Below are 24811 nucleotides of genomic sequence, written 5' to 3'. Positions count from 1 at the left end.
TTAAATAGTGAAATGCACATTGTGCTTTTTTGTCTGCACTGTATCTTCATTATATATAGATCATAAGATGCTCTTGGACTCATTATGCACTAAAATTTTTCAGAAAATGACTCCCAGTTTCTTCCTGACATTGAAGTTGGACAATTACCTCCTTGTTGTACTTGGTTGTAAAATAATGATTTGTAGATTAGTTATTGTTCTTTGACATAAGAAATAACAGTGACATTTGGTTAAAAAATTTCTTTCAGGTTTGTGTAGCTCAGATTCTACGTGTGATACACATGCTGGGGAGCACACCAAAGCTTAGAGCAATTGCTTTACGTCTGATGACATCTTTATGGGAAAGACAGGTTAGAAAATTCTTGTAGCATCACTAAGATAATGTGTAGTTGAAAAACTTCACTACCTCTAGCCAAAAAAGGAAATTAATTTTGGAATATTTGCTGTACTAGTACCGCATTATCAGCAGTATAAGGTAAAGGGTGGAAGTTGTGCCAATATAGATCCTGTTTTAGTAAAAATCTCAATAGTATATATATCATGAAACCTGCTTTTCATTTCATCAAGTCTCAGACTGGAATGAGGAAAAACAATTTGTTTGAAGGACAGCATTCTACTTTTTATAGTGTGCAGTAAGAACAAGACCCGAGTTACATGGCAGTAGTTTGCTTCTCTGTTCATAAAGCAGCAATAGCGATTTGATCTGCAAAAGCCAGTTAAATCTCAATGTAACATTAAATTTCAATAATAAAAGAAAGTGAAGTATGATATGCAATAAAAGTGGTATTTAGAAGTTATGTAAAAGTACTAGCAGTTGAAAATCCTGTCACTAACTTTTGAAGGTGTGATGGTAATTGTTAAATTAAATATTTTCTAGGATCGAGTTTACCCAGAATTGCAGAAGTTCTTGGCAACATCTGATATGCCCTCTTTGTCTGTTGACAAAGATGCTCAATGGGAAAAGCTGATTGCTAGAGCGGCTTGTATAAGAGATGTATGTAGGCAGAGGTAAGCACACGTGCTGTGTCCATCTTATATCTTTGTAAGGGAAAATAATCTTTTTCAGAAAAGCTTCATGGTTATTTTTACCTCTTTGTTATATTAAATGTGGGTAATATTTTTCTAGTCATATGATAAACTGACGAAGGCATTGCTAATCTCAGCAGCTAGTAAATTTTGGGTATTATATTGTAACTAAGAGAAAGCACATATAAATAATGTTAAAATGGTTTCATTTGGAAACAAAACATGTATCCTGTACTGATCCAGAGTAGAAAGTTAAAGTGTACTGCTTCCAAATTATAAAACAAGAGAGAGAAAACATTAGACAGATCATTGGTTGTTTATTCTATTTTTTGATTTACTCAAATAGAGTTTGGGTGCTTTTCTGAAAAGTTTATTTTGTTACATGCAAATTACTGATCCTTATTCAAATACAATACTGACCAGAGAACATGGTTGTAAAAGTCTCACTGGATTAAATATTGACCCTTTCCGGCTCTAACTATCCATGAATATCAATACTTGATAATAATGTGCAGTTGCTGTAAAGATTATTTTTAAACACATTATCAAGTACTTCCTGATTTTATGTGCACAATACCTTTGTTTCTCTTTGTCACCTATCTTTTGGATTCTACTTTTCACTTCTGTACTTGAAGGTCAATTACTAAAAGCTACGAAGATTCACATATTTTTCAATCATCAACTAAAATAAAAGTTCTTCAACACCTTTTCTTTTACCTCTTCAACATTCTTTAATTATACCAAACAGTCTTTTTCAATAACTTAAAAAAAGAAAAAGTTAAAAACATGTCATGAACATCAATGCAGCTGTAATATTTTTACCAGGTAAGTGATGTAGTTAAAGTTCAGGTTTATGCATGTTCTTCATGCATTTAGAAGTTTCTAGAAGTGAGAGCAAATAGAGGAAGCCTGAATTTTCCTGCAAGTGGATCACCTAGGTAGGTGGTATTTACCCCAAGTTCTTCCAGGAAGAGTATGAGGAACTGCTGAACCAGCAGTTGACACCCCCCATCACCGCCCAATAAAACTGAATGGATCCTAAAAGACTGCAAAGCAAATAAGCAGCCCATGCAGTCAGTGAAGGAGAGACAAATGACATTGCAACAGCACCAAATTTGAAAAAATATTCTTCTCTGATATAAAAGGGCCAAAAGTATTTTGCTGCCAGAATCTCCACCAATATACTGTAGTGAGTACTTACAGAAGACTACAATGAGGAAGACAAGAATAATGTCTTTGATAGCACACATGGATCTTCCTTCTCGGTTACTTTTTGAATCATGTAATCTTTTAACTGACACAGCATCCTTGGACAAAAACTTCCATAGCTTTACCACATTGTGATCTTTTATTGGGAACTTGTTGCCTGCTGCTTTAATTCTCCATGTCACTCAGCCTTTGGAGCTCTCTATCATATTCTTCCCCTTGTATCTTTTTTTCCTCCCAGTTTAAGACTGTTTTAGTTGTCACTTAAACAAAACCAATGCCTAATGAATTTTTGTCAGTACATAAATGAATTTTTTGTTTGTATGCATGAGTATTGCCTTGTATCGTCATGTTTTTTCCTTTAGGCCATACCAGCATGGAGCAGACATGTTGGCCGCAATTTCCCAGGTGTTAAATGAATGCACAAAACCTGATCAAGCTTCACCTGCTGCCATAGTCTTACAGGGTCTTCAGGCACTTTGTGAGGCTGAGGTAAGATTAAAGTGGCTTGTCCCTGTGTTTCATGTTTTGCTTGTGGATCATGGACTTTTTCTTAGTTGGCTTTTTTTTAAGAGTACATTGGATTGTTACGGCATTTTATTTCTTCTGAGAAATTTAATTCCTCTCTTCCAACATCAGTTAGTTGTTCCTGGGAAATTATACTGTGAATTTATACTACAAGAGGTCATGCCTTCAGTGCATGGACAGCTTTGCAGTCTGTTGAAAAGACATCCTTTCATGCAGTTTTCCTTGAGATTTGAAAAGAACGGCTGTTTGGCACATAATTCTGATTGGCTGAAAAGTATGTAGATAACTCATTTTTGATACCTTCTTGCTGGCCTGTCCTGCTGGGTCTCATTCACATGATCTACCTGATAGGGAGTGAAATCACCTGTAATGGTCAGACTTTACACTAATTTGTTTGTTACTTACTGATGAAGAGGATGAGCAAGCACTGGAACATGCTGCCCAGAGAGGTTGTGCTCTCTCCATCGGAGGTTTTCATGTTCGTTTTGGATACAACCCTGAGCAACTGGGTCTGAACTCATAGTGACTCTGCTTTGAGCTAGATGTTGGACTAGAAATATCCTGAGGTCTCATATGATATTGCCAAGTTAGGAACCAAGGCTCTTTGTTTCTGCAGTGATGTGCCAGATGTGATGATGCAGAGGCAGACGTGCTGTGATTCACATTGTAGATAAATTGGACTGTGCAGGCCATCTGAGTTAGTGGAGTAGCCTGCAGGAATATTTGATTACCCATTCTCTGCAATTTCATGTTTATCCACTTCTTCACTTTCAGTGCAGTGTTTACTGCATGAGGCCAGTCCAACAAAATCCAGGCATTGCCATATAATATGTTTGAAATCAAGTCAGCAGTTCAACAACAACATAGTAAATGGTTAACAGTTCATAGACATTAGTATACAGTATAGTTTAAAAGCTTCAGACAGTGGCTACTAAGAAGCAGCTTATTCAGGGTAGTTGCTGCGTTTACTTTTTGGTATGAAGTTTGACTCTTCTTAGGGTCACAGAGATTCTTTGATTGCTGGCCTCAGTTAGTATTTAAGCGATGTTTTCCCAGGCTGGATTAAATTTAGACTTTGTTGCCTGCAAAGAACCGGGAGCTAGGCCTATGACATATGTCACATCCTACTATAAAAATCTTATTTCAGATCGGATATACTATACCACTGTTGAGAAGTGTAAGGCTGGGACAGCTTCAACTAGTTAGCATAGAAGAAAAAAATGAAAGAATCACTTCATGGACAGGTACCAGTTTTTCCTGTCCTAGTTCTTACAGGCTCAGCCCTCAGTTGCACTTTCAAGTCAGGTACCAAAATCAATTTCAGTGCATCTTCATTACTCGTGCAATTTTTGGATTTTGAAAGTGGGAAATGTCAAAGATATTGTGGAAATGTAAACTTAATTTTTCCTCATATGAGTGCATTAAATTGTATCATAGAACCATAGAATGGCTTGGAAAGGACTTTTGAAGGTCACCTAGTCATAAACAGTTCGTCCTTCTCTACCTGCCTCTGCACCCAGCCTGTTTTTGTCTTGGAAACATTCATTGCAGTGGTAACTTCATTTTCTGTCTCTTGATTAGCAAGTGTGGCATACTAGTGTAGTCTAGCTGGTGTTACCATGTTGTTCCCTTCTCTTCCTGCCCCGTTTTTGCTCTGCCAAACTTTGCCAGGTTATTTTTTTTGACCCTTCATTTGCAGTTTTTCTCAAGGTTGGAACAGAATTCTCATCCCTTTTATTCTGGTTTTGCTGGTAGCTAATACACTTTTTGTAAGAAATGGTGTATAGTAATAGATTGAGCAACAGTGAATAGCTTCAGGAAGACTAAGTACATCAGTGTATTTTAGGTGAAGTTACTACTGTTCTTAAGCTTAGGAAGATTTTATTTTCTTCAGAGCACACAATATGACTTATAATTTTAATAAATATTATCTTAAACTTTGTAATTCAAAACATTGTGACTTTTGACTTGCGTGTTACTTCTCCTTTGTGGTCTTCATGTTGGGCTTGTTGCAGGCACAAAATAAATTAAGGAAACTTGCACTCCAAGTACTTAAGATCTGGTAGGAGAAACTGGAAAACTATTTGCGTAATCGACAAAAATCATTCCCTTATTGTAGCTGAAATTTCAACATAGCATTTTGCATTTGAATGTGGACAAACCCTGTAGACAGAACGATCATTGCCAAATTTTTTACTATGGAAATGGGATTGAGGAGTGATTTGGCTGTTAATCCTCAGGATTAATAGTAGCGGTTTTACCTCTGCAGCACTATCATGTTGTGAAGTCAGCTGGTTTTGGACTATTGGGCAAAATTTGTTTTGAAAAGAAGATAGTTTTGTTTACTCAAATTCATTCCTAGATCGTGTTTGATCACAAACATCACAGGGCAGCTAGGGTCATTTTTCATTGTCACAGTGCATATCAGAGTCCAGTACTCAAGGACAAGGTTATTTTAGATATTCCGTGCGTGGGTGTAAAGTGTAGTATTAAATTTACTTATTTGAAGATAGTTGTTACACAGGATTTCTGATTCAGCAGAGTGTGATACAAAATATACTGAGATTACAATACAAATGTAAGTTACGCTTAGCAAAATAGCACAATTGCAGTATACAGTTCAATCACAGTACCAGTGTGATTCCCAATAGAGGTCTCTGTAATACGCTCACTGTCACAATGCAGAGTGTCCCCACTTGCCAGGAAGTAATATGGGGGTTGAAGCCAGCTCAAGCCCGCTGCTCTCTTCTAAATTATTTTGCTGGCTGTCTGTTTTTTAACTCTGTGTGGGGCTGAACCACATATTCCCTCCTCCATATGCTGATGTGACTGACACAGGGACGTGTTCACGCTCTTTTAATGAACTCGGGAGAAAAATTGACACCCTGGGTTAATCCACTGAACTGTTTATAGCAGCAGGGCAGGTGAGTAAGAAGTTAATAAAAAATTAGTTTATCTACGTATTTTCAGCCCCAGCCTGCATTAATCTCTGAGCTTCATGGGCCCATTGACTTTGCCAGTCTGAGCCTTCTTCCACTGTAGGGGACGATGTGCCAGTCACAGCATGTAGCACATAGGCAAAGCGATGGTATGCCCTTCACTCTTCTCAAGTTGCAGGTATTTCTGTAGCTGGCTGTTAAGTGTAACACTTTGCAGTAGAGGATGTGTCTGGTAGGTTTTGCTGCGATTACATGTTCTGGAAGGTTCTGATAGGCGTTATCCTAATTGTAGTTTAGAGGAGATTCTGGAGTGATCAGCTATGCCAAGCACAACCCGAAGGCTTGAGAGCCTTTGTTACACAAGTGTCGTGGTCCGTGATCCACCTAAAAGGGGAGGAATCTTGTAACTTACTTTCATTGAAAGAGGTTGTGGTACCTTCAGGTACCAAAGGGTGAAACCAAACAACCATGAAGAGCTAAGAAATGTCACAAGCAATTTTTGCACGTATCTTTTTGCAGATATTAAAGCCAGCATGTCTCCTTAAAAAGCAAGTGAAAAAGTCCCTGTGTAGCGTAACCCAGTTGGCCCTCTTTTGTGGGGTAGGTTAGGCTAGATGACCTCTAGTGGTCTGTTCTAACCTAAATTAATCTCGGAATCAACGGTTCTGTGATAGACTTGAACCTTGCTGAGGTTCGGTGTGAATGGATATTTGTGTCAGAGGAAATATTACTTAAAATGATGTGCTTCTCTGACTTGCTCCCCCCCAGATCAGAAGTGAAATTTGATATAATATTGTTATTTCCTATTTTTCCCCATGATTTCCTGCCGTCTTAGGGCAGTAGATCATCTGAAGCAGGAGTGCTTCAGTAAACAGACATTGGTAAAACCTGACTTCTGGTTTTTCCCCTCTAGCAAATATGTTTCCAGTGCTTTGTCCAGCGATAAGCTTGCTATTTTAAAACAAATTTCTAAAATAACAAAAGAACACAGATGTAAACAGAAAATATACTGTACCAGAAGCACTGAGAGGGTCTAAGTTATATGGTTTATCGTGTCTCAAGGTGACAATGATATGTCAATTTGGACAAACCTGGAAGCGGGCAGAAACACGCAAAGAACATGAAGTTGAAAACAGACTTAAAAAGAACTTTTACTAAAGTATGACACTAGTGTGTCTAGATCTATCAGCATACAATTTCTGATTATCACTGCTTTTTTTTTTTTCCTGCAGATAGTAATTGGCACATCAGTGTCATAAAGTTATCTTATATTGCTAGTTTCCTAGAGTGCATTGTGTTTTCAGAGGACAGCTTTGTCCACCTGAGCAGTGACTCTGGAATCACAGGGCTGTTCCTTGGGAATTCATGACTAGCAGAGGGAGTTCATCAGAAGATGCTTATCACAGTGACTTGTTCCTCCAGAACTGCTTTTATAATATTTTTATTTATTTGTGTGTAAAGCACTACTCTCTTATCTTCCCTGCTGTTCTTGACCCCATGCACCACTAGTTCACAGTACTTCATTTGGTAAGAGGTTTTTCTGTAGGACTACCATTACGTTATGAGTCTAGAAAATTCCTTCTGAAAGGAGCCAAAAGAATTCTACAGTCTTAACCTTCTAAGAGTTTTGTTGGGTTTTTTTAAAGAAAATTCAGTGTTACAGCGATGAGGATAAAGTCCATCAACAACAGGCTCGAACTTGCAGCCATGCTCAGTGGTGGCTTGGATATCCTCTTGCTTCTGTATTTATCGTGTACCAGATGGTGTTTAGCCAGGTTATTATAAATCATGTTCCTTCTTCAGATCAACTCACCAAGTTTATTTAGGTTATTACCCAAACTGAAGTTGTACGAGATCCACTTCACGAACAAGTATTTAGTTCTCAGTAGTTTCTGAACAGGTGAAACATACTGTAAATTCTCCTTTATCTCAGAATGCAGCAAAAGCCTTTAGATTGTGGCATATTCCAAGCTGCACTACTTATTTAGCTAAGACAAAACAGACACACACATGCCCTTCTTAGCAGATCTCTCCTTCTAAGCATGTCATTGGCTATTTTTAATCCCTTTAGTTCTGTCCTAATTAAAAATTGAAGTAGAGTTTAACAACCTGAATGAACTAATATTGGTTCTGTTATCCTTTTGTAACAACAACAAAAAAATTTCTTCCTCTCCTAATACCAGCAGTGTTTAAAATGAGAAAAAAGTTGTTATACTTCCAGCAAGCTCCTATGCTATTAACTGGATATGCAAGTGCAATGTGTTGGTTTTGGTGGGGAAGCGTGCAAAGTAAGCATGCCCTACCTCGTGGCAGAAGAGAATGTAATCATTTGAAGGATGTGTGTTTGTTTTAAAAACATCTGATGATAAATGAAACACACAAACATAACACCTGCACTATTTTAAAGTTATTTTTTGATATTTAGAAAACTTTTACTTTTGCATTTCTAAAGAGTTGCCGTTTCCAAAATGTTAGTATTCTATGATTTCTGGATGCAGCAATGCAATTTTTCAAACATTCCCACCTTAACTGCAAAGAACCAGAATTTGTCTGCAACTTTTTTAGATCTGACACTTGAGTGATGAATTGTTGAATTACGTTTTCAGGTTTGAGCTGGCAGCTATCAGAGTGGCATCTTATAGGACTAACTCCTCTAGGCTGGGAACTATGTTTCAAGTGTTCTTTGCAAAAGCAGAAACATACTGGGTGTTAAGTTTCTAGATTTCTGTCAAAGCAGAGGTGCTCCTAGAAGATGAGAATGATCATACAATAGGAGAGTTTTAATTTTGCCAGAAATGCCAAAGAAACCTTTCTCAGTGGGTCTAAAGTGTGAGTATCTAATTGAATACCACTGGACTGAAAATATTATTACTCAAACTACAGTTATATCTTTGCAGTTTTGTGGTTTCATTGAATAAAGAGTTTGAGATAAGCTGATAGTGTTCAACAAGAGGCTGGACAGTGCCCTCAGACGCATGGTGTGAACTGTGGGGTTGTCATGTGCAGGGACAGGACTTGGACTCGATCCTTGTGGGTCCCTTCCAACTCAGGACATTCTGTGGTTCTGTGATTTATGCATGTTCAGGTTCCTCAAGTGGTCACACACCTGATCTTCACTTACAGTGGGAAAGACTTTGCTCCCTCAGTTTCTGTCTTGCAGTTCAGCCACTTGAGAGGTCTGGGAAGAGAGCTCGCCAGTGAAGACTGAGGCAAAAAGATTGTTGAGTACCTCAGCCTTCTCCTCATCCAGTTTACCAGTCTTGCTCATCACGGGGGTTATATTTTCTTTGACCTTCCTTTTCTGGCTAACATACCTGTAGAAGCCCTTCTTGTTATTTTTTGCATCCATTGCCTAGTTCAGCTCCAGTTGCACCTTGGCCTTCCTGACCCCATCTCTGCACAACCGGGCAGTGTGCCTGTGCTCTTCCCAGGTATCAGTCCCTGCGGCCACCGCCTGTGCATTTCCTTCTTGCCCTTCACATTGACCAGCAGGTCTCAACTCATGCACAGCAACATTCTGGTTTCTAGTATCACTGCAAAGACAGGCTTAAAAGTCTGAAGCTGCTATGTTCCTAAGGACTTGGAAAGCAAATGACAAGACTCCAAATTCATTATTAACAGAATAAAAATAAATTATGTATTTTTCAAACCAGTTACACGCTTTTTGTAAGTTAACAATTAGAATGATGTTGCTACTATAGTCTGTGGTTTCCTGACTGAATTATTTTTTTTTTAATGTTTCTGGTTTGCTGAATTGATCTCTCTCGCTCTAAAATATTGAGAACGCTTAGTATATACTGCTTAGTATATACTGCTTAGTATATACTGCTTAGTATAGGGCTAATAAAGCCGTGGCATTAGTGTTTATTTTAGTTTGACATTTTCCCAGCTATTTCTGGATTCCTGCAGTTTTCCATTCTTCTTTTGTTCAACAAATTTGTTTGGATTTGGTTGTGTTTAAAGATTAAGGGTATTTTGTTTTGGAAGACTCCCAGGGAACATAGCTTCCTCCTCTTTTCTCCTGTTTAGCTCCCAGACAGCTGCTTTCAAGCTAGCTGGAAAAAGTTAAGTAGAGCAGTAGTGTTACATGAAGATACAGTTATAGCTTTATGTGTATTGCTAACAGCGTGCTACTTATTCCTACTAGTAGCTATTTTATCTGGTGAAGTGTTGTGCCGTATTATTGTAGGATGTCAATTAATATACTGGAGACTCTCAATACAAGTGAATTCCTTTTTCTTAACCCTTTTTCAATTCCTCTTCACAAGGAGGAAGAAAGAAGGCAAGTGCTGGAAAGAAGTATCATTTAAGTCAGGTTTGGATTGCTGTTGGTAATGGTGCCTCCCACTTTCCATCCAGGTTGTTTGCATCCGTTCTACATGGAATGCTCTGTCACCACAGCTGAGTTGTGATACAAGACCCCTCATTTTAAAAGCACTGAATGAATTGTTTGCCCTGGTTCCCTCATTAACAGTGAATACAAATGAATATGAGGTATGTACTCATGGACTAAGGTGATTCTCTTCTTTTAGTGTATCTTTGTACACGAGTATTAAACATGCCTGCTTGTTTTTAATATCTCTAAAATGTACTCGCTGCCTAATTCAGGTAAATCATAATAGTGAATCCTGGGAGATAGATGAGAAATTCCAGTGCACGGTTGATTAGGGATTTCCCTTTCCCAGAATGTGAGCGCGTGTGAATGTGTCCACAGTTCAAACTTGGGCATCTTCCACCTTCCTAGCTCAGTGCATGTTGACGTGGCAGCAGTTTCTTTCAGGTAGCTGCCTCTATTTTGACTGCTTATTTGGTTAAAGTAACTCTAAATACCTGTTTTGTTTGCTTTTATAGAAATTCAAAGCTCAAGTTATCAGCTTCCTTTGGAACAACACACAAAACAAGGTAGGTGATACAACCGAAAACGTTAATTCCTGGTGTCAGCAATTGACTGTTAACCTTGTCTTGAAAGAAAGATATAGAACTTAACAGTGTCAGCAATCTCATTTTCTAATAGTAATTTCTTCTTGTCATTGACTGTATAACACTGTTTTAGAAGCAATGTAATGCACATGGAAAGTGGTAATTGATGGTCCTGGTATCTGCCGCTCCCAAGGAGTAACACAAACTAGTTTGATTCCACTGGTAAATTTCAGCCTGAACATGGTGAATTGTTCTTGGCAAAGCTGCAGCTGTGACAACTGACCCAATTCTTCGGTGGGGTATTGTAACACAGTGGGAATGTTGGGCCATCATCACAGTGGGACTGGTGGAACCAAAGTATTTGAGTTTAAATATAGCTCAAATATTTCTATGTAAACTACTCTTACAGCAATAAAGGAGTGTAGCAATCAGAATCTTTTCTAGCAAGTCTAGATAACTGGTCGTGCTAGTTTGCATTGTTGATATAAAGTAATAAATTGAGAGTGCATGCCTCAGGAAAACGTTGTTTTAAAGTATTTTTCAGTATTCAGTGCTTATTGAATAGGCTCTTTCCGTGGAGTGTCCAGTAGGCAGCAATACCATATGCTGTGCTTGTGATTTTCTTTTTCTTCCTGTTAATTTTCTAGGATGCTGTTGTAGCCGTTTCGGCCTATAAATCACTCTCATCGTTTCGTCCTGAAGAACATAAAATTCTTCATCTTCCTGAACAGGTAGCAATGTTGTATGTTTAATAGTAAGGACATCTGACATGGGTTGTATACTTCTGGAAGGGAAGCAAGGCCTTCTGCCAGCTCTACCAGACAACCGTCAGAGACTCACAGAAGAAATATGAGATCCTGCTGGTGGAATGAGATGATATTATGTATGATAAGCATAACCAAGACTTATGAGAGGGGAAAGAAAGGCACGAATAGAGCCTTAGTGAGGTCTAAGCAGTGAGAAGGTAGCTTTACTTCTTAGTTCAATCAGCAGGTTATTTTTGGACAGTCAGTTTGCATTTTATGCTCTTTTGTTAATGCTTGCAGTGAGTCTTAACACTAAGCAGCTCTTGTGATTACTGCTTCATCCATTGCAGTCACACTCAGGCTCAGTGCTTTTTTTCCTGAAATGGGCAAGTCAAGTTGAAAAGTAGGTCCTGTTTTTGGAATTAAGCTGAAAACACTTGCCATGTTTCTGTTCTGAACTTTTACAGCATAACCTTTTACTTTTTCGTTGATAAAGGCAGATAGAGAGGAATCAAGGTGCTTGTTGGAAAGCTCTGCAAGTATGTAGAGGGCTGTTAAACTCAAAAACTTCACTCTGATTAGTTGACTCAATAACCTTACAAAAAGAAATAGTGCAAGAAAGTGAACATATAAGGTCATCCATGTGACTTTTTTTTTTTTAACAATAACATTTTAAGTGAGAATAGGCAACAATCAGTAGTCCATTGGTACTTTATGGCATCGTAAAGATGTAAGTTTTTATTTACTGTTTTTTTACAATATTAGCTCCATTTGTGTGTTGTAATTCGCTATTATGAAAAGGTTGGAATAAGCTACTTTAAAAGATGTACTTTATATATATTGATGAGAGGAGTTCAGGATAAACATTATACATGAGAAATGTGTTTTGCATAGAAGAGCACAAGGTAGAATGAGGGAAATCTCTAAATGCTTTTGCAATACTAAATCTTTCACAGTAGTATGTAGCTTTATATTATTAGTGCTGTTACTTTATAGTCATTAGAAAATGAGTAAGTATGTTTTCACTGAAATAATTGTAAATATGTTGCAGTTTTTAAAATTCTGAAACTGAATGTGTATATCGAAATACCAATATAAAACTTTTTTTTACTCTTAATTGAAGAGGAATTGGAGTGAAAATTAAGTTCTAGTAATATAAGTTCAGACTGTAAGTGTCAAGATTAATTTTAATATTAGAGATACGGATTTACACAGCCATGTGATTTTTATCAAGCAGTTTTGCCTTTCATTCAGGTAGAAGAAAAGCTTATATTCTTTCAACTTCAAATTAATGAAATGGAGAACTTATCTTATTTAGTTAGTATTTTTGACACTTGCTTGACCCTTAGAATCATGAAAGATAATGAGGATTTGGAATTCTGTGCTAACGTTTCCTTTTTTTCAATCTTTCAGGCACGACCAGTAGTTGACCCACTGGAGGAGACAGACATGAATGAAGATGAAGAAGAGAAGGAGGCAGATAATTTTGTTCCAGGTTCTTCATATATCAAGCTGTTGTCTCTAACACCAACTTGTGTTTTAGGAGGTATGATATACTCAGTGTTTGAGGTTACTGTGCAAATTTGTAATCACAGTGACTGCACATACATGCAGCTTTGTTATTATGGACTGTCATGTTAAAGTGCAGCTTTTTTTTTTTTTTCCCCTCTGGGAAAATATCTTACCAAATCACAGGAAAAAACGTAAAAGTTCAGAAGAAGAAAAAATTCCCAACCCATTTTCAGGTGGACAGTGTGTCAGAGGTCATGATGATAGAAAAAATGCTTAAAACATAAATTAAGAATCCTTATCTGTCCTATAGGAAAAGCCAGTTGCTTATTATTTACTTCAAGTACCCATTGTTTTATCACAGTGCAACTTCAATAGGGACTACTGAGCAGTGTATTTAAAGGCAGCTCTGTATTTTAGCCCAGCACAGACTCAAGAGAAAAAAAAAAACAAACAGAAAACCAAACCAAATACACAAAAACCCACCAAAAAAAAACCAACAACCAACTCAACACCCCCCATCCCCCAAAAAAACCCAAAAAACCAAAACCAAACACAACCAATACCTTAGTATTTCATAAAGTGTATTAATAGCATTGAAACAATGCTGTATACAAAATCTACTTAATCTATACAGATACTAGTTGCTATGCTTAATGCTTAATTTTAGTGATGCATATTGATACCGAAGTGTGCTTCAACAGGTGTTCTCTGGTTGCTGCACTTGTTTTGACACCTATACAGTAGAATCACTTTTAGTATTTGGAATTTTTAATGTTTATTTGGTTACTCTCATTAAAGCTACTTTTCACCTCCTGTAAGAAGAGTGTGACATTGGTGCCTGGACACAGGCATTGTTATTTCGCTATTTGTAGCATGCCTGGGATCTTGATGTGTGATTGTAACTGGTAAACATTGCCATGAGATAGTAGTGGTATTTTGTAGTATTTTCCTGCAGTGAGGGCTCCTCGAAAGATCCATTTTTAAAATTCACCATGCATTGGAGTCTGGAGTATGTGCAGCCTCGCCTAGAGAATCTCTGTGCACTAACCAGTAAGTTCTAGCAGCTTTGTGGAGAAGACTGCCATAGCCTACTTCAAAGAGTGATATATCTGGGCAGAAAACTCAAGCTGTGTAATGGATGCTGAGACAGGCAATGTAACAGGAAGATGGCAAACCAAAATGGACTTCAGAGACAACAGCTGGAATAAAGAGATGCAGCTACCACAAACTGATATAAAAACAAATGTGCAAATAGCTTTTCCAACTCAAACATTCACTGAACAGATTTTTCCCTCAGGGGAGTCTTCGTCTTCTAACACTGTTAGTTAACACAGAATACAGAACAGTTGAGCAAGAACTTGAGTGACTGACAGGGGTGATTATTGTGAATTGATTGCTCCACTGAAAGGGTGCGAAACTGCTTTCACGAGACAACGTCCAAGACAGACCAAAAGCCACAAAGTTCTGTTGAAGCTGAATTTGTGCCATCTCATCTGCTGGAATCCTGCTGTTATACGTTATTCAGATTAATTCACTACTTCCTTACTAATTAGAAGGAGAAGGACCAAGATGCTTTTTAAGAAGACAGTTTTTGTTTCTCAGACTTTCCCCCAAAGTGCTTGTTGATGCACACCAAATCAGCTGAAGCTTCTAAGGGAAGTTTTATCTTGCTGCTTGTGAGATCTCTCTTATTGCTTTTCCTTGCTGGTTCTTTAAACTCTGAATTGCTGCTGCCCTTCCTTCCTTCCTTCCTTCCTTCCTTCCTTCCTTCCTTCCTTCCTTCCTTCCTTCCTTCCTTCCTTCCTTCCTTCCTTCCTTCCTTCCTTCCTTCCTTCCTTCCTTCCTTCCTTCCTTCCTTCCTTCCTTCCTTCCTTCCTTCCTTCCTTCCTTCCTTCCTTCCTTCCTTCCTTCCTTCCTTCCTTCCTTCCTTCCTTCCTTCCTTCCTTCCTTCCTTCCTTCCTTCCTTCCTTCCTTCCTTCCTTCCTTCCTTCCTTCCTTCCTTCCTTCCTTCCTTCCTTCCTTCCTTCCTTCCTTCCTTCCTTCCTTCCTTCCTTCCTTCCTTCCTTCCTTCCTTCCTTCCTTCCTTCCTTCCTTCCTTCCTTCCTTCCTTCCTTCCTTCCTTCCTTCCTTCCTTCCTTCCTTCCTTCCTTCCTTCCTTCCTTCCTTCCTTCCTTCCTTCCTTCCTTCCTTCCTTCCTTCCTTCCTTCCTTCCTTCCTTCCTTCCTTCCTTCCTTCCTTCCTTCCTTCCTTCCTTCCTTCCTTCCTTCCTTCCTTCCTTCCTTCCTTCCTTCCTTCCTTCCTTCCTTCCTTCCTTCCTTCCTTCCTTCCTTCCTTCCTTCCTTCCTTCCTTCCTTCCTTCCTTCCTTCCTTCCTTCCTTCCTTCCTTCCTTCCTTCCTTCCTTCCTTCCTTCCTTCCTTCCTTCCTTCCTTCCTTCCTTCCTTCCTTCCTTCCTTCCTTCCTTCCTTCCTTCCTTCCTTCCTTCCTTCCTTCCTTCCTTCCTTCCTTCCTTCCTTCCTTCCTTCCTTCCTTCCTTCCTTCCTTCCTTCCTTCCTTCCTTCCTTCCTTCCTTCCTTCCTTCCTTCCTTCCTTCCTTCCTTCCTTCCTTCCTTCCTTCCTTCCTTCCTTCCTTCCTTCTTGCAGGAGGAGGAAAATCTTTACGGTTTTCAGCCTCCACATGCTTCTTCCTGTACAGTTGGACACTTAATGCTGTGGCAGCTGCAGTTAAACGGTTCCAACCAGAAGGTGGGCTTGGTACTGGCATTACTGTTGAATTGTGGTTGGTTGTCTTTTTTTCAAGTGCTTTCCCCAGATCTGTGGGAAGAAAATGTCCAAGCTTACAAACAAATCTATAGGGCCTATTTCTGCAACAGAGCTGAGGAAAAATAAGGAAACAAGTAAAAGCAGACTTTCTATGGCAGTTGGTTGGAACATGCTGTGATTCCAATTTACTATAGCTGTCTGCTTATTCGAAAGTGAACTTTCAGGCAATGTTTTCTATTAAACTCCTTTAAAACTGATTTGTCATTTCAGTTTCCATATTATTTCAAAGCATTAGAGTCCACAGTGTATAAGAAGGGGTATGACAGCCATATTATTTTTTAATAGTTTTTCTTTCTTGATGTCGTAGACTTCCCTGAAACCTGGTAGAGAGAGAATTAAAAACAATTCCATATAACAATAACAGCTGAGGTCCGAACTTTATTATTAACAAGTATATCTCTGCAGGAAGGATGCTAAGAATTTTGTTCCTGTGACTTTTTAAATTTTTTTTTTTTTTAGCCTTCAGACTGATTGGTAGAATTAAACTGTGATATTCTAGCACTTGCTGCTCATCTAGGTGTTTCATTAAATTTATTCACATTGTGTGATTTGAGTTACATCTGTCAACCTAGAACCTTGGGCTGTATCTGTTGCCTGAATAATTGATTTGGAGTGGCTTGTAAGCGTTAAGTCCTTCGTCGTAACTAGCAAGTGCAGTAATATGACAGCAGTGGTATTTGTGCTAGGGTGTCTCTGTCAATCAACTTAGCAGAGAAGGAGCTTTTCTCTTTCAGAGGATTTCTTCTTTATTGCTGCAGCCACCCTACACAAAAAAAAACCTCTTATAAAATCCTATGGCAGGTCGGTGGATAGTGTTTTAATGTCAATAAACTTAGTTTTGTTGAAAGAGTATGTCATGTTGAGGACTGGGGACAAAGACTTATAGTTTCTGATTGAATCACTGTAGTGAAAATTGCTAGCTGTGTTCTGAAGTTTTTGTTTGAAGAATATTGACATTACAGGTGGAGAAAAAAAAGCTCAGATGTAGGTGCTCTTCCTGCTATGCTACAAAAACCTGTCACATTTAGACGTGCCCTCCACTATGAAGTTGAATGACGAAAGAACATTGCTGAAAATCATGGGAGCTTGCTGAAAACAGGAAATGTGGGGAAGTTCCAGTGTAAAACTGTTTTATTCTGAGCTGCCATATGTATTTCTTGGACCCAGAAAGGAGGAGCAAGTGCCCGTTTGTCTCCTTTGTCCTGTAGTTCCTAATCAAAGCAGGCCTGTGTGCAATTTGGAAACTTGTATGCCAAAGTTTCAAGCCTAGTGTGAAACAGTTGTTATAAATCCCCTTAACTTGTTTGTATAACAAAAGCACTATAGGCTTTTAAATGTATCAGGTTTTCAAGGTACAAAGCTGGCACTCTGTGATGTGGTAACAAGTGCTATGCAATCACATATATATGTACATACAGAAATACAGCCATTTTTTCCAGCATGTGCCTTAAAGGCTTCTCAGATTGACTTCACAAATGAACAATAACTTTATAGTAATTCTGTATAATTTTAAAGCTGGTTAGACTGTAAAATGCATAGCTTGAGAGCACAGAACTTAATAAACAATTTGTACTGCTATGGTAACAGAAATCAAGGTAATACTTTCTGTATCCCCAGTTTGCATATAGGCATGCTCTCTCCCATCTACTCTTTTTGCATTGTACATTTTTGAACGTCTTTAAGGACAACCTGGTTTTAGAGACAATATTTTTCACTATGTTGTTAAAATCAGTTTTATTTTTAATTGTCCTTCTGTCAGCATGTGCCAGTGTTATTGGCATAGCAGTAAATGCAATCAACAGCTCATGGAATAGTTACGGCCACTGTTCCTCTCAGCCTTAGTATCTGACGTGACTTCCTCAGAGCCTCTTGAAGTTGCATTGGCAGCAAGTATGGTGTCAGGGAGATTTATGAAGAGTTCTCTGTTCTTTGACCTTGAGCTTTCATCTGAGTGTGTCATCCCTAGTTTATCTAAGCATATCTCCCCTGAAGCACAGGTGTCATTTTGGGTTTTATGGTTTTTTTTTTTTGGTCTCTCAGTGATCAGGCTCTGTCTGACATTCCCTTTCCTCTGTCCTCATCTTCCTGCACTTTATCCAGCATTTGAAGAGTTTGCAACGTCACTTGTGAAACAGGAGATGATCAACATGCCCCGTGGTGTGTATCATTCTGCCTTGAGAGAAGGGACCACACGCTCAGACCAGGGGAAGACCGTGGCAGGTGTTCCAAACTTCTTGCTAAAAATGTATGAGAGGAACAAACAACCAGGAATGACACCAGGCCTTGCAGGTAAGCTGTCACTTTCATGAAGTTAGACAAGTCTACATGCTTTGGCCCAAAGATTTCTATGAATCTGAGAGTAAATCGGTTTAAGAAACCAAGATGTCTTATGTCAGTTGCATATGCTTATGGATGCTTTTAAGGTGTTGGCTTTATTAAATTAACTTTGTTTTGGGTTCTCCACTGAATTGCGGAGGACTTCTGAAGTATTAGCATTCGTGTTGATACTGACCTATTTTTCTCCTTCCTTCCCTTCTTAAGCTGGCATGTTGTTGTGTTATGACCTTCCAGTCCATATGGGCAAAGACGGAAAGCCTATTCCTCGGTTTCTGGCCAGCAGAGGACGCAATTTCCAACAAATGTTGGTAGCCCTTATTCATGAGGTAATCCGCTGGCTTTTCTTCCCTTCTCAGAAGCATTATGCTGCCTTCCCTGCCTTACTACCTCATTTGTTTATGTCAACTAGGAATTAGAATCAACTGGCAATGGCATGTATGAATGTGTCTTAACTAAAAGTTTCTGTGTGGGGCAAGTAACTTGAATTGAACATGTGAATACCTCTTTTTAAGAGTTCACTGCCGAAGTACCTCTTTTGAAGATCAGTAGACCAAACAGAAGCTGACCTTTGCCTTTATCTGCCTTGCAGACTACAATACCTGCCTTATACCTGTTGTGTGTACTCAGTTGTAGGTGACTAGCAGGTTTGAACAACGATCGGACTCTGTGACATCTACACCTTGCCAAGACTTTGTATTTTATTTTCTCATAAATGTTTAAGCTCCCTGCCCTATTAGGCTTACACCACTGAAACCATGCAGTTACCTTTGTGGTAGTTTTGTAAAAAGGGTATGAAATAAGTTCCCACTTAAGCATTACAGGAAATAAAGTGGTTGCAACAAAATCTTTCAGAGAGTTGAGAATTATGGTACTTTTATGGTTGACATGAAAGTTGATCTTTGAAAATTTTGGAAAGCAGTAAACCAAAATAAGTAGTTAAACTGGATCAAGGGAAATAACTGTTCCTTTCCCAATTTTATGTCAATGAGAGCAGTTGATAACAGAAGTAGGGTATTAATCTCTTTAAAAGTTTAAAAAAATCTGTTGATATGGTCATTTTGTATTGCTGCAGAGGTTAATTACATGCATCTAAGGGTGAAGTTTCTGCTCACAGGACATAAATAAGAATGTATTAATTATATCAGTCTAACAGGAGCAAGAGAGCATATAACCATTAAAAAAGTTGTGTAAAATTTAGATAGACTCTTCGGCTGTATGTCAGGAAATAAAAACAATGAATGAATATCTGGACATTTTAAAGATTTTTTTTTCCCCCACCCCACAGCAATACCGATTCTTGTTCTACTTTTCAAGAACAGAAAAGCTTAAACAGTCCCATTACTCCTGCTTTCTCTGTCCCACGTAGGCACTTTGGTGCTAATGAAGATAACATGATCATATGCTGTTGTGTAGTGAGGAGCCTTTTCTTCAGAGCACAGTGAACCAGAACTGCATGATAAAAGCAAGTGTTTAATCTAACACTCATACTACTTGTTGCAGAAGTTGGAGGAGATAGAATGAGACATGGGCTGCAGGTGAGAGTGTGTCTGGGTCCTGATTTTGGTTTGTGACTGACACCCAATAGACCTGGAGCCGACCTGCTACGAAATTCCTTTATGATTCTAATAAAATCACTTACACCAAACACTTTCTGTTACGAAACAAGTACAGCACAGAATTTGGGTGGGAATGTTGCGTGCACAGCCTTTGGAGAGTTTTCTCTTTACAAACCGAAAGCCTGACAAATAACACAGGTATCTGCAGTGGAAAGCACATGGCGGCTATGTTCTGAAACTGGCTTTGTTCATGCTGCATTTGTACTGATTCACTCCCTCAGTCTCTTTGGAGCAAACAAGTTAGTTCCCTCTCTAGCAAACCTGTCTGCCTGAGGTTTCCAGTTGAGCAATGTGATATGTGTCCCATGCTGAAAGTGGCTGCTGCTTCCACCTAGTGCAGGCTTCCAGCTCTGCACCATCTCTCAAATTCTTCCATATGCTGGCATACACATAAAATTTTTACCTGTCATATAATACCTTATAATTGTGGTCCTTCTGAACTCAAAAGCCACAAAAAGTAATAATCACGTCTTGTGGCCACAGAGATACCGGGTGGATCCCAGCAGAAGCGAGACCAAGTGGTACAAGGACAAAAGACAATCTGCAGCAGGTAGACTGAAGTGTAGAAATCCCTCCTGGGGCTGTGTTATGAAGGCAGAGTCAACAGGGTTATGAAGTACTTCAATTGGCAAGTTCCTCTCTCAAACTAGTAAAAATTATAAAACAAAATACTGAAACAGTACCCTTAACCACGAGTCTTATGATATCTAAACAATTTAACAGATATTTTCTATCTTGACATCTTTACTGCTAAAAATGAAATCAGAAATTGGAGATAATACCCCTCATCATCACAGGAGTGTGCAAGTAAATTAATGAATATTTTCTAACTACTTGGATGCTTCAGTGGAGAGCACCAGGGGAAGTCCACAAGGATATTGCATAACATGTCAGAGGAGCAGATTTAGAGTAATGAGTTACGAATGAAGCATGACTTTGCACAGCATCCAGAAAGAAAAGCTCTGCCTTCTATGTAGATGTTTCATTCAGTAGCACCCGGGTTCAGTGGCAGAGGTTCTGGAGGAAAAGATATTTATTTATAATATAATTATAATTAATTATAATATAATAAAAGGCATGTTTTAGTGTTACCTAAGCTGAATTACAGTAGGATGAAGATCAGTTCTGAAATATGATGTTGTAGACACTTACTTGTTCCCTTACTAAAGCACCAAATACAATCTCTGGTTAAAAAATAATTATATATATATATATATAAAATTTGTGTGTACTAGCAGTGATTATAATATCCAACAGCACATCAAAAATTGACTTGTGCTAACAAGCTACCTTCATAGTAATACAACCTTAAAATGGTTTGGTTGACAAAGCGTGGGTTTTTCATTGGATGTAGTGAATACATAGCAATGGCTGGAGACAGAAATATTGTTAAGTATCTCAGTATTTTACAAAGTCAATTAAGTCAAATTTCAGTAAAACTAAAAAAAATTCCATGTTTGAAAGATAAACCTAAACACAAGCCATCTTCAAACAATCCTAACTGTGCCTTTCAGTGAAAATTTGCAATAGCGATAAACTTTTGATGAAAATATATATAGTATTTCTGTTCTCAGCTTACACTGCTTCATAAGACGGAAAAAACCCTTTTTTGTGCCTTTTTTTCCTTCGTACATTGATGCAGTTTGAGTTAAGCTTGTCAGGAGAAAAGTATTTGGGCCGTTGGCTAGAAGAGAAGCAAGTCCCTGTGGTCATCTAACTTAATTTCATGCCTTAGTGTTTATTTAGTCCTCAGTGTTCTTCTGCAGAGCAGAGTTTAACAATAAAAACAGGGAGCTTAAGCTATAAAGCTATCAAATAGCAGTACTGGTCTAAGAAAATTGAGTTAGTAGAGCCGAGACTCATCTTCTCCCTGCAGTGGATATAGAAATTAATGTGTTTTTGAAAACTCATTCCTTCAGAGTTCAACACAGCACATCGAGTTTTTTTAGGGGTTTTAAACTACCATAATGACACTTTTTTTCTACTGCTTTGACTCCTTTTTATTTTGGGCGAGGGTTATCTCTTTATGTGACTTTTTAAGAAGCATTTCATTAAAAAGAAGACTGAGAGTTGCCTTTGAACGATTGCAGTCAGCATAAAGCTCTGAGAAAACTGTGGAGTGAATGTAGGCACCAAGAAATTACAATTAATTGGAAGATAGAGATAAAATAAATGGATGCTTGCTAAAACTCCTCAACAGTTGTCATATTTTTAGTTAGGGATTAGCAGTCATCAATATAATTGCCATACTGGCATAAAAATGTTTTTACTTCTTCAGTGATTTTTACCTATGCTCACATCTTTAGAATATGAACCTTCAGGTTGCATATCTGTCTGGATCTGCATATACTTAGTTGATATTGTTACACTTAGTTTTCTGAAATTTGAGGCATAGGAAAGGGGCTTGAGGCGACCAGTTTAATTTTTGTGAGATTCCTTATGTTTAAATGTGATACCTAAGATTCTGCTACCAAAAAAAAAAGGTGCTACGTGAGTTTTGTATATGGAGGAAAGAATTTCTTCTTGTGTGTTTAAAAGGCTATAAAACATATGAATAACATATCTGCCATTCAAATCTAACAGTAACAACAACCGTGAAAAGATAATTTACTGGTAAACCGTAATGATCCAGACATACTCTATCTCCTATATTCTATTCCAGCTGAGGGATTGGATGCAGCTATGATACCTGTCAGCAGGATGAGATTTAGATGCAGAAAGGTTTTTGGATGTTGTTTGAACTGCTGTCTCATGGGAGGCAGAACATATGTTCAGAAAGCAATGGCGCATTCGAAGTGCTGTGTTGCTCCTTACTGGTCACTGGTCACTTGAAAGCGGAAGATCATCTTTCCCCCAGAAATGAGGATGTGCTGTTTGATTTATTATTAAACAGAGCTCGTTAACCTCTCTTTTGAGAGGACATGTAAGTTACTGTAGTCACAGTGTTTGGAAGTAACGTAGACCATGGGTCTTCTTCGTTTTCTCTGCAGCTGCCTGAATGATACATTACAGGAGATCCCTCAGGTTTATCACAGTGACCTGGACTAGATTAGTTAATAATTACCTGTGACTGTTTAAGTTTTTGGAGTAATTGTTCCTAGGATTTCATAGGAATAATTTCTTACCAGCTTCACTTATCTCTGTTGTGAAGATGAATGAGGATGAGTAGTCACATATGTTCACATCATGTACCATATGTTTTGATACTTCTGTAAAAGTATGTTTTGGATTAAAGTTATTAGGCTTTCAGCTAGTTACCCATCTTTTCTTTCTTTAGTGGGGTTGAAGGGAACAGTTCATGCTACATGCAAAAAGCACAGAGGCACTCTGTTTTTGGGACACAGATGTGGTAGACGGTGTCTTTGGCAGCGTGAAACTGTGCAGTGTTTTTAGAATAAAGGAGGATGGTCTTGGCTTTGCATGCTTCTCAATATTCATGTGCTGTCTTTGGAAATAGCACAGTTCTTTTGCTCCAGTAATATAGTAATCTTAGTAATATTTGCAGGCAGAATTTAAAAGTTGGATGCCAACGGTGAGTTGTACAGTATTAAATACTGCTCTACAAATAATAATCATGTTAGTCACTCTGAATAATCATGGAAGAGGCATCCCCTGCTTTTCTTTTGTGTTCAGTAGATGTGCTGGGATAGCATGCATCTTTGAGCACTGAAGTAGAAAGCCCCTTCTGTACATTTCTTTCATGGTTTGATTTCGATGCTCCAAAGAGATTCAAAGACTTATTCAGACCTTGTATGTGAAGAGAAAATAATGGGATTTTCTGGAAAAGAATTCACTGTAGTGTGTTCTCTGTGCCTAGGTCTTTCAATGGATGTGGTTCAGATTATGAACTACGTTGTGCTGGTTTCTACTACTGAATTTACTCAATGTGTCTCCTTCAGGGATAAAACAGTACATAGGAAATAAGTTTATTGCCAGATCTTTGCTTTCCTCCTCAGTCTAATGCTCCTTGGAGAAAGGCATCTTTTTTTTCTCACAAAAGAGTGCTGGGTGGAGGATTTTGAAGTTTATGGATGCAAGTATGTTGAAAAGAGCCTGTAAGCAAAATCTGAGCTGAAAAGAGATATTTCACTCTTTGATTGACATGGATATTGTAATACTAGCCTTATTTATGAGGTCACTGAAGCTGCACTTACGTCCCGTCTGTGAGAAGGGCATTAAATACATGACTGCACATTTCACTGACATCTGAGTATTGTCTAGTACATGTTTTCAGAGCCACACATTTGTTAGAGATGAGCTGAATTTAGGGACCATGTGAATTGGCAGGGCTATTGAAGTGTAAACCTGTTACATTTAGTAAAGAACTTACAGGGATTCCCACTCTTCCCGCTCTACAGCACATTTTAAGATAGGCCATAAATATTAATGATATCATAGCTTCTACGTTCTGTAAACAGTATTATCTCGGATACTTAGGGAAGTGATAGAAATATGCTCTAATTTCACTCTTCCCTAAGTTTTTGTGTGCCCTCTGCTGGCTATGTATCAGTGGAAAACAAGTGAGTGGTATACAAAGATCTGCCGCAGCACAAAGACACCAGTGCTGAAAGAAAGCTCATCCAGATCTTGCCATGGTGTTTGATTTTTATTGAAGAGTGCACTGTAGAGGAGAAATGAGCTTCTGATTTCATTTGAAATTATTTTTCAGTCTTGCAGAAGCACTCAGAACTTGTGCCATGTATATTCAGAAGTGCTGAAGTACAGGAGTGGTGTCTTCTGTGGTTTGCCAGCATTCCCTGTGTTGGGTTTCGGCCAACACAGGCTGTGCTTGTGTGTTTTCAGGGAGATGTGTCCTTCTTAAGCACCCATCAACAGGCTCAGATTGCTAGCTCCTAGCTCATGCTGTTTCTTATTGCCTCAGATGTCAGGCTGCAGCTCTTCCCTTGAGAACTACCTGGCAGCCTGATCTGGCTATGCTGCCTCCCAAGAACATCCCAGGACCATTGTGGCAGGATTTCATAACCACTTGTCATTGGTTCAGAAGTCCCTTTAGCCTTCTTCTGTGTGCTTCTCACCTGCCCAGTGTCTTCTTACACATAGATTGCACACCCAAAACAATCTGAACTTCACTTACTGTCAGCTTTGTCTATGCTTGCTAGTATTAGTTCACTAATGCTTAATGTAGTTGTTGTTCTCATT

General features: G+C 38.5%; 1 protein-coding gene across 5 annotated transcripts in view; it reads left to right on the top strand.

Annotated features, from left to right (window-relative positions):
- The window catches only part of FOCAD (focadhesin), a 110274-nt gene that overhangs the window by 46842 nt on the left and 38621 nt on the right, over positions 1–24811 (top strand). For all 5 annotated transcript variants that reach the window (XR_014186135.1, XM_082074094.1, XM_082074093.1 and 2 more), the window contains 9 exons: positions 249–350; positions 878–1008; positions 2598–2724; positions 10059–10193; positions 10551–10601; positions 11267–11350; positions 12779–12911; positions 17799–17987; positions 18240–18361. Coding sequence is in view for 4 of the 5 variants with exons in the window: in XM_082074094.1 (XP_081930220.1) it covers positions 249–350; positions 878–1008; positions 2598–2724; positions 10059–10193; positions 10551–10601; positions 11267–11350; positions 12779–12911; positions 17799–17987; positions 18240–18361 (1074 nt within the window). In the remaining variant the exon portion in view is untranslated. The remainder of the gene's footprint in view (positions 1–248; positions 351–877; positions 1009–2597; positions 2725–10058; positions 10194–10550; positions 10602–11266; positions 11351–12778; positions 12912–17798; positions 17988–18239; positions 18362–24811) is intronic.

This window comes from Streptopelia decaocto, assembly GCF_964273445.1.
Source record: "Streptopelia decaocto genome assembly, chromosome: Z".
Taxonomy (NCBI): domain Eukaryota; kingdom Metazoa; phylum Chordata; class Aves; order Columbiformes; family Columbidae; genus Streptopelia; species Streptopelia decaocto.
Note: the sequence above shows the minus strand (reverse complement) of the source record. Positions and strands in the feature narration are given on the sequence as shown.